General features: G+C 46.0%; 1 protein-coding gene across 2 annotated transcripts in view; it reads left to right on the top strand.

Annotated features, from left to right (window-relative positions):
* Positions 1–29: 29 nt before the first annotated feature.
* GLOD4 (glyoxalase domain containing 4) overlaps positions 30–16,236 on the top strand; it is a 40,480-nt gene continuing 24,273 nt past the window's right edge. Inside the window, exons 1-4 of one of the 2 annotated variants that reach the window (XM_040336784.1) lie at positions 30–175; positions 3,545–3,594; positions 10,230–10,350; positions 11,914–12,058. In XM_040336784.1, coding sequence (XP_040192718.1) covers positions 86–175; positions 3,545–3,594; positions 10,230–10,350; positions 11,914–12,058 — 406 coding nt within the window. In that variant the 5' untranslated portion in view covers positions 30–85. Of the gene's footprint in view, positions 176–3,544; positions 3,595–3,676; positions 3,702–10,229; positions 10,351–11,913; positions 12,059–16,236 lie in introns of those variants that run through there. The other variant, XM_040336785.1, reaches the window with a different exon arrangement.

Below are 16,236 nucleotides of genomic sequence, written 5' to 3'. Positions count from 1 at the left end.
ACAAACTGGTTTGGCGTCCACCTCCAACTCGTGTCGTCATCAAAAGGCGCAGGCTGTCAGAGTGTTTTCTGTGGTGGCAGGAAGTATGGGAGGTAGGAAAGCTCTGCACTATGTCCTGAAGATCGGGGACAGGGGCCAGACGGCCCGCTTCTTCAGAGAAATCCTGGGGATGAAGGTGAGGGGATGACAACCTGTGTGTAGGCTGTGCCTTGTATACCTCCTCTAGGGTGCTATACATGTCCTGACAGAGCTTGTCCTTATGAAGGGAGAGATCAGATGGAAGGTAATAGGGCTCTGTCTATGTGCGAGACATGAAGAAACCTTTGGGTTTCAGGGCTTGTGTCAAATCCATAAAAACTCTGCAACATTTTCATTGTCAGTGCCAATGTGTCCAACAAATTCACGTACTTCTTATAGGTGACGCCTATACTATATGGTGCTATTGTAATAAAGGAATACAACTGTATCAGTTATAATGAAAAAGGGTAAGACTTCTTCTAGGTTGGAGGAAACAAATGGTTGATTGTGTCTCACATTTAATTGGAAAACAAATGGCAAGGCGATGCACATCTATTTGTGGCGTGCGGTTTATAAACAACACCTGTAGAATTAAGGTGATTGTAAAGGATCATTTTTTTATATATATATATACAACAAACATATCATACTTGCCTCCACTGTGCTGTTCCTTTTGGACAGTGGCCCCCCGATTGTCCTTCTGGGGTCCCCCGGTGGCTCTCGCGGCTCCTCCCTGCATCAGATAACTCCCCCCTAGGAAAAGCGCTCTCCCAGAGGGTTACCTTGCGTGCGCGCTCCCAAGTCCAGCATTTGCGTCCACAGACACAAATGCTGGACTCTGCCCCGGCAGACTACAAAAAGAAGTAGCAAATGCCTGGAGAGAAAAAAGCTGGGTAGGGGGTAAGAAGATGACAACACTGGATTCACTAGACTTTTTAGGATGTTATCATAGCACAAGAACACCGCCAAAGCTAAGGAGGGGTGGGGGGAGAAAGTATATTTGCTTGGGAGGGTGAAATTCCTTGATACATTTTCAACTTCCTCAAATATCTTCTATCTGTAGAGAAATTCACAGGAGAGATACCTGTGATGGTTCCGTCAGACTTGTCATATACACCTTACCAACATCTGTCCCAAGTGCCGCCAATTGTCACAATACCATAAGACAGATTTGCAGTTCCACAGGCTGCTAAGACTAATCTACAATTGCTAGTGTTGTAGAATAAGGAAGCTGGCCTAATTCCAGTGTGCCAACCACACCCAGACTCAGTGAGAAGGCTGATAATGCATTGCTGAGCTAATTCTCTCTTCTGTGTTTGTCACTGCACTTGTGTTGTACACACTGCTCCTAAGATGCTGCTTGCACAAGTTTTTTTTTTTTTTTTAACGCCCTGCCAGTGCATCGCCACAGTGTGAAAGCCCTCGGGCATTCGCACTGAGACTGCAGGGAGGGCATTTTCATGCGCTTTACAGGCCCTATTTTTAGGCCAAAAATGCCCCAGTGTGAAAGGGGTCTAAATGATCCGTACCTTCTGCTCCTCTCTGCCAATCCCTTCACTGGCTTCCCCTACTCCACCGTGTAAATTTCAAAATGCCAGGTTCACAACATCGCCCCTCATCTGTAGATTTCTCCCAAATTGTGCCCTCCGTTCCTCCCAGGACCTTCTGCTCTCTAGCTCCCTTGTTACCTCCTCCCATGCTCACTTTTAGGACTTCTCCAGAGCCTCTCCCATCCTCCTGGAGCTCCCTGCCCCGGTATGTCCAATCAGCCCCAACCCTGGTCACCTTTAGGAGATCCCTGAAAACTCATTTATTAAGGGAAGCCTATCCCACACCCACCTAACAACTATCCCTGAGCCACCCCCATCAAATCATTCTCTGTAGCTATTACCTTTTGTACCACCACCCCCTCCCTTTACGAGCAGGGCCCTCCTGTACCTTCTGTTTTGAACTGTAATTGTGCTGTCCCCCCCTCTACATTGTAAAGTGCTGCATAAACTATTGGCGCTATATAAATCGTGTATAATAATAGTTATGTATTCTCTCTTTTTTTTTTCCCCCCCCCGTGACTGTGACATTGCGACAGACAGATCGGACACTTTTGGGGACCAGTGACATTACAGTGATCGGAGCTAAAAATATCCACTGATCACTGTATCAATGACACTGGCAGGGAAGGGGTTAACACTAGGGGGCGATTAAGGGGTTAAGTGTGTTTCCTAGGGAGATGTTTCTAACTTGGGGGGGGGGGGGGGTCTGAGTTGGAGTACAGAGAAATTGCTGTTCCTGATCACTAGGAACAGACGATCACACTGTACTTCCTTGACAGAACAGGCATCTGCTTTGTTTACATTGGCATATACCCGTTCTGTCTCTCTGAGGAGCTAACATGCGTGGCTTTCAGACATCGCGGCCGCTGGACCTGTGTAGCAGGGTGCACGCCCGTGGCCTCAGTGTTTCGTGCACAAAACGATATATGGGTAATAGGGCTGCCCTGCCACAGTATATGTGGTGAGCGGTCCTTAAGTGGTTAAACTGACTTCATCTGCCTTGCCCAGTGTCATTTGCAGCCTTGCCCAGTGTCCTTGCAGCATGATCATTTAAAATTACCGCTGCGGCGCCGAGATAGACAGAAACGGATGTCCTGTTTACTCGGCTGTACTCAATTCCTCTCGCAGTCCCGCCCCTTTGCCAGGCTCCTATGATGGACATAGCACAGGTCAAATGGCGTGACTGCGAGTGGAGCCGAGCCTAGCCGAGTGCACAATACACTCGGCTATGTGTATATCGGCGGCGCTCGCTCCTCTTTCCCTCACAGAAAACGGGGATCGGCGTATAACACGCACCCAGGATTTCCCCCTGATTTTAAGGGGAAATAAAGTGTGCGTTATACGCCAATAAATACTGGAAGTATCAATATATTCCTATAAATATGCATATATTACAGTATATTAGTTGGCTTCAGTAATGTCTCTGTGACATTGGTCATCTGGATAGATTGCAAAGGTGAATGTCTTTAAATGGGGATATAGACTACAATAAAATCCTACAGTATCGGAGGTTCTAACCCTTTCCTATTCTATCCAAAATAAGAAAAGAAATGTTGGCTGGAGATCCACTTCACATTATATAATGGCTTGTGTAGGAATTATACATAGTTTGTCACTTTTTTTTTTTTTTTTTATTCAAACCTGAGGGGTGTGTGTGATGTGTGTTGTTGTGTGTTTTTTTTTTTTTTTTTTTTTTTTTTTTAGAACCTCAAGTAACATTTATTCTTGGACATCAATAATATCATCATAAAAACCATATGACACAATTTTTGGCAACTGTTAACATAATAGTCCTTTTTCACTCCATTGCCTGAAATATGAAACTGTCTGATGTGTTATGTAAAACATGTGGGGGAGGAAACAGGTGGAGTTCTTTTATTAGGCTGCTTATGAGCTACACTTCTTTTTAAGCATCTTTGTAACTTGTGATTCTGTTGAACTGTAAAAGACTAAAAATGATCAATTGTTCGTTTCAGGTTCTAAGACATGAAGAATTTGAAGAAGGTTGCAAAGCTACTTGTAATGGGTACAGCATGCTAACGGCATAATGTAAAAGATGACATGAACCACAGAAAGGAAAGAAACTGTCATGGAAGATCATTGTATTAATAGTTACATTGAGGGTCATGATAAGTAATTAACCTAAATTCAAAGTATATGGTAGACTTAGGTATTGCCTGAAGTTGTAATATTGTGCAATAACGTAAGAACCAGATTTAATTTGCGAAAGAAGCGTTTATTGCTAAACTGCCTTCTTAAGAAAATCCAGATAAGATCCAAAGCCCCGTTCACACTGCAGCTTCACTTTTTTTTTTTGCACATTTTTGTGCTGAGTCTTTGGAGCATTTGTTCATTTTGAATGGGCCTCCCTCCGCTCCAAAAACATGCCAAAGAAGCTCATGCACCAAATTTTGGAACTGAGCTAGTCACATCAAAATTGCACCGCGGGTGGGGTGCCATAAAGAAATAATGGCACTAAAAGCACATTGCTCCTTTAGCTGAATTGCACAATTTCCCTCCCTCACCTTACAGGACAGCTACTTGAGAGATGATTGGCTCTGCCCTCTACAGGAAACACAAATCGGATACAATTTTAAAAGGCCCCTCCCTTTCCTCTGACCCTTAGTTTTATTTTTCCAGACCCTCCAGGAGCAACGTTTTTGGTTTTTCCTAGGTCTGGTAACTGTGGTTGGCGGACCCCCCTTCTCTGGCAACATCTAGTACTGGTTGTGGCCAAGTCCTGGGTGTGTTAAGTCGCTGTTTTTTTGGCCAGAAGGGTTCCCTATTGTTGGAGGTACTTGCTTACCTGTGTAGGTGGTGGCAACTTCCTTCAGGTTTTTCCCCCAGCTCTGCTGGTGGAAGCCTTGGCTTCACCGAGGTGTACCGGAATGGCGTCGGAGGACTTCCGGTAAGATGGCGCTGGAACCGGAAGTCACGTGGCGCACTTTTCGGCGCCGTGTTCATAAGGAACATGGCGGAGTACACTGAGGACATGCTGCCTGGGACAGCACCCTATTTTCCCCGGCCGATCTTTACTCACCAATTGAGCTTGAGGACAGGCCTGAGGAGGGAGCACCCGCTCGGATGGAACCAGCGGCAGCTTCCGGTTCCCATACTGCCCCTAAGGTAAGCCCTTGTCTGTGATTATGCAGCAGGGGACCTTTTTTGTATGGGCCTTATTTTCTTATGGCTCTTGTTTCTGTTTTTTTTCTAGGATAGACCAATGAAAAAGAAAAGCGGAAACTGTAGAACTGTCTAATGGATATCGAAGGCTTTTTTGTGAAGATTGTATTCCATCTAGGGCTAGTTCAGAGACTACCTCTTTTAAAGAGTTGATGTCTTCTATAAAGGAGGTGGTAGCCTCCTTCAAGTCTTTTAATGACAGGGCAGCAGGTCTGGGGCCTTCTTCCTCTGGTCCCAGAACTCAAGAGCCTTCAGCTTCAGCTTCAGTTAGACTCCTCCTCGGTCCGAGATCAGTGATTCACACTATACCTCAGATCTGGAAGAAGGGGAGAACCCGAGCTCTTCATCTGATGGGGATTCTGCATCAGTGGGGGAGGCGCGTAACCCTGAGGCCCCTTTTACACGGGGCAGTGGAGGTGCAGTGGCAGTATAGTGCCGCTAAAAATAGCGGCACTATGCCTTTGGAATTGCCGTGGGATGCGGCCGCTAGCGGTGCGGTTTTAACCCCCGCTAGCGGCTGAAAAAGGGTTAATACCGCCCGCAATGCACCTATGCGGTATTACCGTGGTTTCCCATTGTTTTAAATGGGAAGGAGCTCTTACCGCTTCAAAGATGCTGCTTGCAGGAGATTTTTTTTCTCTCCTGCCAGCGCATTGCCTCAGTGTGAAAGCACTCAGGCTTTCACATTGAGAATGCTGGGCAGGAGTTTTTCAGGCAGTATTTAGGTGCTATTTTTAGCTCTGTACCGTCTGAAAAACTCCTCAGTGTAAAGGGGCCTAAGGGATATGGTCATTTCCTCACGTACTTATAATTAGTGATTCCTATAGGATTTATATGGACTTCTCTCACTTACCATACCTTCAGAGTCTGTTATCAATGAGGTTTACATTTTGTGGCGCGGCTTTTTTGTTCCTGTATGACTCTGAACAGATTGAGGTGCCACAGCAAATCCAATCTGTGCAGGATAGAATGTATAGGGATCTTCAGGGGCGGAAGTCAAGGACTTTCCCGATTCACCAATCACTATAGATATGATTCTTCGGGCTCTTTTGGACAAGTGGCGCGCGGGACTACATTCATGGGTGGGCCGCTGCAACATCGTGAAGATGTCAATACTCCCGAAATTTCTATACCTCATTCAGGCCCTGCCCATCCACGTCCCCTCCTCATTCTTTAGACAGGTGCAGTCCACGCTCATGGACTTCATCTGGGCTAAAAAGAGACCACGACTCTCGGCTAAACTTCTGGTTTTACCTAAATTGCAGGGGGGTCTGGCGGTACCAGACATCCACGCTGATCATCAGGCTGCTCATCTGTGCAGGCTGGTGGATTGGTGCCGTAACGAGGAGAACAAGCTCTGGGTGCAGATGAAACGGGACCGGTGCGAGGTACCCCTTAAGAGAACGCCCTGGTGCGCTGCCGACCTATCGGCGGAAACCAAACGACATCCACTAATTGGCACCACGTTGCGGGTTTGCGCACGTCTTCTGTCGCGGGCGTCGATAGCCTCACCCGACGCACCTTTATACCCCATTTTGGGAAACCCCCGATTTCTACTGGGCATGCAGGACCTGGTCTTTAGGAGGCTGAGCGCCCCCAAACTATATAGCTTTTGGTTGGAAATAGTAGAGAGAATAAACAAGGCATTTGGAACTTCCCTCGACCCAGTGGCTAGGATTTGCCTCTTGGGGTGCATGGAGGACATAGGAATCCCTCAAGGCAGCGGGGAAGCTATACTGAGATGCCTCTTCCAGGCACGTAAAACAATAGCTCAAAAATGGCAGGCGCAGACGCCTCCGACAGTAGAAAACTGGTTAGCATCTATTTAACAATTTCAAATGAAAGAGTGTACTTTACCGGACAGGGGAACTATGGGAAATTTGAAAGTATATGGGGGCCGTGGCAGAGGGCGGTGGGGAACCTAGGCTAGGGGAATCAGAGAATAGGTCTGGATACCACACCCCCCCTCCCCCCAGCAGTGATGGCTGGCACACATCGAGGCCGGGGTGGGATACCCGGGAGCTCAAAAAGGGTTCAGCACCCGAGGGAACTTGACCTTCCACATCAATATAAAAGAGGAAAGTGAAAAGCGCAGTGGCCTCCTCCCTCCTCTTCTCGTTTCCTTGCACAGCGGATCAATTAAAAGGGTAATACGCTTCCTTAGTTAGGGGTAGGAAGGGGGGTCGGGGGGGGGGGGGAGTTTAGAGCTATGGCTGGGTGACACAGCGGGCACCAGGTACCCTCGGCTATACAAGCTAAGAATAAGGTCAGAATTGGCTGAAGTTTGCTGTTTTTTTTCTGCGTTCGCTTTGTATGCACTCTTGTATGTTGCAACACTGTTACCTGTTTAAACATCTGCCTGTTGTACTAAGCCATCTTAAAATCAAATAAAAAACAATTAAACAAAAAAAAAAGAGGCTGAGCGAGGCGGGCCTTTCCCAGGCCTCCCACTTTGTCCGGGGGGGCAGATGGCCCACTATTGCGGAGCTCGCTGATCCCACTGGCCCGTATCGCTTAGACTTCCTGAGATCCCGCCAACTTGACCACTTCCTCCGCACACTGCCACCTCCAGCTGCCAGCATCCAATCCCTCACGACGCTAGAGGAACTATGCAATACATCAGGCGCCACATCACACACGCTGTCCTTGACCTATGGCCTCTTGAATGCGCAACGGGGGGGGTTCTGCGCCCCCGGGCATACTTAAATGGGAGGAGGAGCTGCATTACCAATTCGACACAAGTAAGCGACATCGCTTTCTGCGGTTTGCACATAAGTCCTCCATCTGCACCAAGACTCAGGAGACGAGTTACAAACTTCTGTCCTGTTGGTACAGAACCCCAGTATTGCTCCACAGAATTTTCCCGGCGACGTCAGACCTCTGCTGGTGCTGCCAAGCAGACAAGGGGACGCTACTACATATTTTTTGGTCCTGCCCCAGTCTGAACCGCTTTTGGTGAGTAATCCGTGAGGTGACCCAGAAATTCGCGGACCCTGCGTTCTTTCTCCTGCATGTATCTGACATCCCAGAGAAGGCATACAAAAAATCCGTAATCTGACACCTCTTGGATGCAGCCAAGGCCTGCATCCCGCTACACTGGAGGTCTACACTCCCGCCAACGATTCCTCAGTGGATCGCAAAGGTGGAAGACATAAGGCGCATGGAGGACCTTGTCCTCACGGCACAGGACAGACAGGAAACATTCAAAGACACCTGGCAGCTGTGGGACATCTTCATGTACTCAGCTGAGGGCCGGGCATTGAGAGAGATAGCAGCTGACGTATGAGGTTTACCATCCAACAGGCTCCCCTTCGCCTCAGGCTGGCTGGGTGGGGGAGGTGGGCTCGTATGTGGTGGAGCCCCCCTCCCCCCCCCCTAGGGTGACTGCACTCTGCGGGATTGGTCCCGCAGCCCCCCCCCCCCCTCTATCCTTGACCGACTTTCCTTTCTTCCTTTCTCGTCTTTTCTGCCTCCTTTCCTATTCCTAGCTTTGACTTTCTAGCTTCGGGAATCTCCCACACCCCCGTCTGGGGGTCTCTCTGTGTATAAGAGAAAATGAAGGGACCGGCCGCGCGACCAGAGCATCCGGTTATACACCGCTACAAGTGCGGGGGGACAATCCCCCCCCCCCCCTCCCTGAGGAGCGTTGCCACGGCCGCAGGCGGCGGTGGCCTACGGGCGCAGTCCGGGGACACGCGCCCTATTTCGGGGTGTGCTTGACTAGAGGCCCGCTATGGTTTCCAGGCACTGTATTCTGTTATTGTGTATCCTGTATACTGCACTGTGAGCGTTGTTGTATTGTGTTTTTTCTTTGTCGGCCGTGCAGCCTTGTACCGGTTTTACAAATAAAAAAATAAAAAGATATGGCTACGTCATGGGCAGAAAGAGCAGGGGCATCACAGGAAGAAATTTCTAAAGCTGCCGTCTGGTCCTCCTCTCATGCATTTGTCAAACGGTATAGAGTTCAGATGATTTCCAGCCAGGACCTTTCCTTTGGTAGGAAAGTGCTTCAAACTGTTGTCCCTCCCTAAGGTATAGTATCTTGCTTATCCTCTCAAGTAGCTGTCCTGGAAGGTGAGGGGGGGGGGGGCGGCGGGAAACCCCTGTTGGTCTTACCGGTAACTGTATTTCCAGGAACCTTCCAGGACAGCGTCTATATTTCCACCCTATTTTACTTTCACCTGGTGTTTTTTTTGTTTTTGTGGTTTTTTTTTTTTCCTCTGCCGAGTGCACTTTGGTGGAGGTTTGCTTGATCTTCTAAACAACTGAGGGTCAGAGGAAAGGGAGGGGCCTTTTAAATTGTATTTGCTTTGTGTTTCCTGTAAAGGGCGGAGCTGTCCTGGAAATACCGTTACCGGTAAGACTAACGGGGGTTTTTGCCCATAGTTTCAATGCTCGTAGTTGTGACTGGGCCCTTAAGCATTCTGAGTTGCATAAAAACTCCAACATGCTTATGTGATTTCCTTCTTCACCTGTCTCTGCTGGCCACTTTGAGTCTCTTTAGACAGAATCATTCAAGTGCCAATAACTTAATTTGATGAACTTGCATGCATGTTGAAGACTTAAAGTGGTTGTAAACCTTGGACATGAAATATGAACAAAGTATATCCCTCTGTAGTGTGTCTCAAATAAAAGCACTGTGTTATTTCTGTCTGCTGTTTTGTTCCTCTACTATCACTTCTGACAAGTTTCCCTGACACCAAGAGAAAAAAGGTGAAAGGGGAGGAAGCTTTAGCACACAGCCTGTGATTGACAGCCTCTGCTGTGTGAAGGGGGAGGAGGGGTGTCTCTTCCCTCCAATCGGCTCTCAGAGATCTCCTCACTGAGCTCTGCAGAGTGTAATTTCAGCTTTCCACTTTTTTTTCTGAACTCTCAGACAAGCTTATACATTTAGCACTGTGAAAGACTGCAGTTAGACAGATATAACTTGTATCGGAGGATTTGTTTAATCTCTGTGTCACCTGAGGATAGTCCCTTCACTGGGTGTATCTAAAGATTTACAACCAGTTTAAGCAAATCTCAGTAGGAGCCAACCATTTTTACTACAATATACTGTATGTTGTCTAGACTCGCGGACAAATTTAAATCTGGTTGCTATGCTTTTTGTAGTACTTTATCAAAGACTATTGCCGCTGTGCTTCTGCCCATGCTTGTCATGGGAAAAATACAAGAGTAGCCATTGCTGACTTCCTTGAAATATAAGTTATATGGCACAAGTTGCAGATTAGGAAAATCTCAAAGTCCTAGGTTCCCATCTACATGCTTGTTTTGGATAATGAAATTAATGTATTAAAACAAGATATGGTAGCCATGCAATTAGCATTTTGCAAAGTAGAGGTCCGCAGTGATCGATAACTGATAGTATTTGCAGTAGCGTTCTCCAGTTAGACCTGTGCTATGTTATGTGGGCTTTTTAGATACTATTTGAAAGTATTCTGCAATGCAGCCAAGATTGATTGCTTTGTATGTATTTTCCAGCCCATATGATGGCAAATGGAGCAAAACCATGATCGGATATGGTTCTGAGGACAACCACTTTGTTGTTGAACTGACTTACAATTATGGAATTGGGGAGTATTGTCTCGGCAATGACTTTTTGGTATGATACAAGTTGTTTTATTCATTATTAAAAAAAATCTAGAAGTAAAAGCTCAGGGTGTTTTTTTTTTGTTTTGTTTTTTTTTCCTCTAAAGTGTATCCTTGGTAAAAGTTTTTAGTCCATATATTTAATTTCCACATTGAATTTCAATTATTTCTAAATGAATCACATTCATATAAAAATCTTTAAGGTTGTATGTATACTTTGTTAAAAATCCCACACATTTATTTCCTTGAATTCTGTGACGCATATTCACTATGTCCTATGAGTAGGTGACGCTGTGTCACACATTGCAAATCTGTATGTTCGCCTGCCTTGTAAACAAAAGAAGTGCTGAGAGTAGATTCAGGAATTACTAACAGTAGAGAAAACACACAACATAGAGCATGCAGGTAGCAAGGTACTATGGGACATGTAGTCCTGATTTTAAAAATAAAGCCAAGGAGAAGCTGCAAAGTATGCAGAGAATCCAGGAAGTTAGACCGGCAGCAATCGCAACATGAAAGTAGATTTTTCAAGCAAGCTTATATTGGATTGTTTGTATTGCAAATGCTGATGTTATAAAAATTAAAGTTCATGCTGTGAATAGAGAAATGCTTAAAAGATGTTTTTGTATTATTATTATTATTATTATTATTATTATTATTATTATTAATATTTGGAGGGGGGGGGGGGGGTTAAAATGCATCTAACCCAAGAACAAAAATTAAACCGTGCAGTATTCCAGTCTCTAAATGTGGTGGCTGCACCAGTTCCCCTTTTTTTTCAAACCAAGAACTTTATCTGCAAGTAGAGAAAAGTTCATCCTGACAGAATGTGTGTCCTTCTAATATATAACTTTCTGTGCCCTGAGACAACTCAAACAATGTTGTCTGCTTCCATAGCTATCTTTCTCCCTATGTAGTGGAAATGAGGAAAGCGGGTAACGGTTTGTAGTCCAAATCAGAAGAGCAGCTTGGGGTGACTATGCTGTATCACCTTTCATAGATACAGTATGGTGAGTAAGCGTTGTCACCCTGGGCCAGGAATTGTGTTACTGGATGGATCACCAGATGAAAATGACAATGCAGCCACCACATCCAAGGACATGTAAGACGACACAATATATTATATTAATATGTTTGTTCTTGGGTTCAGGTACAGTTTCTTTCAATTAGAACACCCTAGACAGCTGTATCTTAATGCAGTGCCATTGATATTGCTGTACAATATTATTATTTAATATATTGTGTATTTAATATCACCGGTGATTAGACTCTCTTTTTTTGGGGGGTTTCAGCACCGACCCCCCCCCCCCCCCTCCCCGAGCAGGAATTTATATAAAATGCTGTCTAAGTTATGGCAGCCCCAAGGGAGCTTTTGCGCAAATGCAGCACTGTGGACAAAATCAAGGGCGCTAAAGTGTAATTTATTGCATTTAAGTTTCTCTCTTCAGAGGAAACCGCTACAAATATGTGTGTTTGTTTGTGTGTGTGTTTGTTTTTTGTTTTTTTTACCATGTGCTTATCTTTATTTGCTAAATGTACATTTATACATTTTTATTGCTATTATGTGCATCAACAGGGGCTTACTATACAGTCTAGCCAGGCTGTGGCCAATGCAAAACAACTAAACTGGCCACTATCTGAAGTGACTCCTGGAATCTTTGAAACAGAAGCTCCAGGGGGATATAAGTTTTATTTGGAAGACAAAGCTCAACCTAGCACAGGTAATGCATGCTTTAACCTTAACCACTTAAGCCCCGGACCAATATGCTGCTAAATGCCCAAAGGCGTTTTTACAATTCGGCACTGCGTCGCTTTAACAGACAATTGCGCGGTCATGCGACGTGGCTCCCACACAAAATTGACGTCCTTTTTTCCCCACAAATAGAGCTTTCTTTTGGTGGTATTTGATCACCTCTGCGGTTTTTATTTTTTGCGCTATAAACAAAAATAGAGCGACAATTTTGAAAAAAATGCAATATTTTTTACTTTTTGCTGTAATAAATATCCCCTAAAAACATATATAATTTTTTTTTTTTTTCCTCAGTTTAGGCCGATACGTATTCTTCTACCTATTTTTGGTAAAAATCGCAATAAGCGTTTATCGATTGGTTTGCGCAAAATTTATAGCGTTTACAAAATAGGGGATAGTTTTTATTTTATTTAATTTTTTACTACTAATGGCGGCGATCACCTTTTTTTTTTTTTTTTTTTTTTTTCTTCGTGACTGCAGCATTATGGCGGACAATTTTGACACATTTTTGGGACCATTGTCATTTTCACAGCAAAAAATGCATTTAAATTGCATTGTTTATTGTGAAAATGACAGTTGCAGTTTGGGAGTTAACCACAGGGGGCGCTGTAGGAGTTGGGGTTCACCTAGTGTGTGTTTACAACTGTAGGGGGGTGTGGCTGTAGGACTGACGTCATCGATCGAGTCTCCCTATAAAAGGGATCACTCGATCGATGCTGCCACCACAGTGAAGCACGGGGAAGCCGTGTTTACACACGGCTCTCCTCGTTCTTCAGCTCCGGGGAGCGATTGCGACGGAGCGGCTATAAACAAATAGCCGCGCCGTCGTCCCGGATCGCTCCCCGCGGGAATCCGACCGCCGCATGTAGCGGGGGGGTCCCGATCGGACCCCTGACCCACGGAAAGGCAAGGACGTACCTGTACGCCCATTTGCCTGTACATGCCATTCTGTGGACGTACATATACATGCGGCGGTCGGGAAGTGGTTAATCTTTCGATTACCGTATTTATCGGCGTATAACATGCACCTTAATTTTAAGAGGGAAGTTTCAGGGGGGGAAAAACGTACATTTTAAATAACAAATTTTTACGCAAAATAAGGGTCAGTGCCCATCTGCAGCCTTGCCCATCATTGCAGCATGATCAGTGTGCATCTACAGCCGTTTTGTTATTACTGAAATATACAGAGCCAGATCTCCTGTGTACTCCGCTCGGCTGCAAGCGGAGCTGAGTACAAGAGATTTGGCTCTGTCTATTTTGGCGGCACTCGTTCCCTTCTTCCCCCTCCAAGGCAGCCGTTCGGCGTATAACATGCACACACAATTTTCCCCTGATGTTAAGGGGAGGGAAAAGTGCATGTTATATGCTGATAAATACGGTACTTGTGTAATATATGTTCAGAAATGCATGTATCCGTCTCTGTTGACAGGTCTACATAGACAAAGGCTGTATACTTTTTACATCAGTCTAAGATACTTCTGACATCATTCAGAATTCATTGTGATTGCAGTTGACCTGCATTTTATTCTGCTTCAGATGCTTTTATATTCCCATGGACTTGTATGGGGATAGAAGCACTTGTGAGGCAAACAAAAGGCTATCGAAACAAGCCCTTAACCCCTTTGCGCCTAATAGAAAAATCTTTATGCCTAAGCCCAAATTTGCAACATTGACGTGTTTAGTAAAACCATACGTTTTATCACAACTACTCTACTTTTTTTTCAGGACAAATTGGGCTTTCATTTGGTGGTAAATTGGAATGTATGTCGTGTGTTTTATTATCTAAGGCAGGGTTGCTCAACCAGTAGCCCGGGGGCCACATGTGGCCCGCGGAGCCCTCTGATGTGGCCCACGACCTCCTGCTCTGGCATGGTGGGTGGGCAAGCTCAGATTGTGGGTTGCTGACCCACGATCCCAAAACAAGAGTGTTGTGAATGAAGCCGGCGGTAGAGGAAGCAAGCCATAATAGGCTGCTTTTGACACGATCGGTAAGACCCAATCAGACCCCTCCGTTCACCTCTATTGAACCACAGATGTAAAACGAACTAATGGCCATTTACACCCACCTACCTACAATCCGATCTGCTAAAAAAAAAAATCCGTCCCCTTTCATCTGGGCAGATCGAATTGGAGGGCCCATAGGAGTAGAGCGGGCTGTGTTGGCTCTGCATATGCGGAGTGGACTTGGACCTGTCATCTGCCAGCTCAGCTCAGCTCATTATGGCCTGTGACCGGTTACCAAGTTGCTTAAGTGGCCCTCACTCTTCAAAAGGTTGGGCACCCCTGATCTAAGGAAACTGGCCCAAAATGGTAAAAAAAAAAAAAAAAAAATGTAACTGTGTATTTCTTAGTACTACAATACCCTACCACCAAAGAACAACCCAAAATATATTCTCCTGCTCCCGATCGCAGCGATTTAACACACATGTGTGTTTTTTTCTTTTTTATCCTACCTAAAACACTTATTTAAAAATATGTATATATATTGTACCTTTTCTCTCATCACCTTCCAGGACGGCACCCGAGAGATGATGGCTCCTCCCCACAGGAAACACAATCACTTAACAATTTAAAAGTCCCCACCCTTCCCCTTGATCCTCGGTATTGATTGTGTTTCTCCCGAACACATCGTCACGTTTGTTTTGTTTGAATACCTAGAGACCGGGGAGGGTCGAAGGTACCCCTGTTGAGACAGGTCTTAGGGAGGCCGGGGAGGGCTGAACTAACCTGTAGGCCTTCGGGTCTAACTCACAGGTCGCCCCAGGCGCGCACCAGCGCTCTGAGCTGCGGGGAGGCTTGCCATCGCTAGGGTGCAGAAGAAACGCCGCCATTTGAAGAGCTCTCTCTTCCCGGGTACTGCTTCCTACTCTTGGAAACATGGCGCTCCAAGCCTCTCTGAGTGAAGGTGGGCTTTTGCCTCACAGCGCAACCCGGAAGGGACGCCGGAGAGAAGCATGGCGGTGGAAGGGTCGGCTTGCGGATAGCCCTTACAAGAGGTACCGACAGCTGGGGACCCAGCCAAACCTCCTCATGGACAGGAGGAGATGAAGGCAAATGTGACTGCAGGCAGATCCAGGTCGGGGCGCAGTGAGTACATTCCCCCTTGGAAAGGGAGGAGGAAAGGGAGTGAGAGTCCTGGTCTTCAGGGTCTGAGTCTCTGGGGCCAGCCAGCCAGCACAGGACTGGTTTTTACTTCTCACCCTTTCACCTCCCCAGTACAAACCTGCAGTCCTGGGGGAGGACAAAGTAATATTATGCATATATGTATATCTCTTGTCTTGCAAAAACCCCCCAGCGGATCCCAGGAGACCCCAAATAAACAGTCTCCTACCGCTACAGGGCATAGCTCCTCATAACTTGGCAGAGAAAGGAAAAACTTTCCATGAAGCCGCCAGGCAGTCCGTAACTTAAGGTCTGACATAGAGGAGCTTATCCCTAGAGAAGACATATCCTCCCAAGAAGGCCTCGTCCGAACGGAACCTAGTGCCCTTCCCCCGCCCTCACAGTCATTCCCTCTAGTCCAGGTAGAGGAAGCTTAAGGAGGACAGGGAGGATATGGTAAGCCAAGCTAAACAGGAGCCATTCACCCTAGAGGGTCTGGTTGGACTCCTGCAGGCAAATACAGGCCTCTGAGGAGATTATAAAATCCCTAGAATAATCTCATAAAAGGGGGCTGAGCAAGGCTCAATCCAGTTAGGGCCAGCCTGCCATGAATCTGACAGGCAGATCACAAGGGTGCAGTTAGGTTTTTTTAGCCAAAAAACTGACCTCCTAAACTCTTAGGATAGGCCCAACAGGGGGCATACTAGTGGGTTTATTACCCTTGTGGGGGTTGTTTATTGGTTACAATATCTCCCAAGTTCCAACCGATCACTTCCTCCTTACACTGCTGGTATATCTGTCAGTGTGTTAGAGTTAATCTAAACCTCTTGTGGCTCAGGCAACACACCATTTAGGTGGTGTGAGAAGCATAAAATGCTAGCCTGCAACCCTTAATTGGGAGTTTCTCTGGTACAAACCCCTGTGTTAAAGCTATGAAAATCAGCCATACAGGTGTCTGATTGCCTCCAGCCTGAGACTATGGTCATCTCTTCATGAGAGACCTAATTGATTTCTGAGTCTGTGCTCGTTAAGACCTTAAAGGCTTGG

The sequence above is a fragment of the Rana temporaria genome, chromosome 2 (genome assembly GCF_905171775.1).
Source record: "Rana temporaria chromosome 2, aRanTem1.1, whole genome shotgun sequence".
NCBI classification, from domain to species: Eukaryota; Metazoa; Chordata; class Amphibia; order Anura; family Ranidae; genus Rana; species Rana temporaria.
Note: the sequence above shows the minus strand (reverse complement) of the source record. Positions and strands in the feature narration are given on the sequence as shown.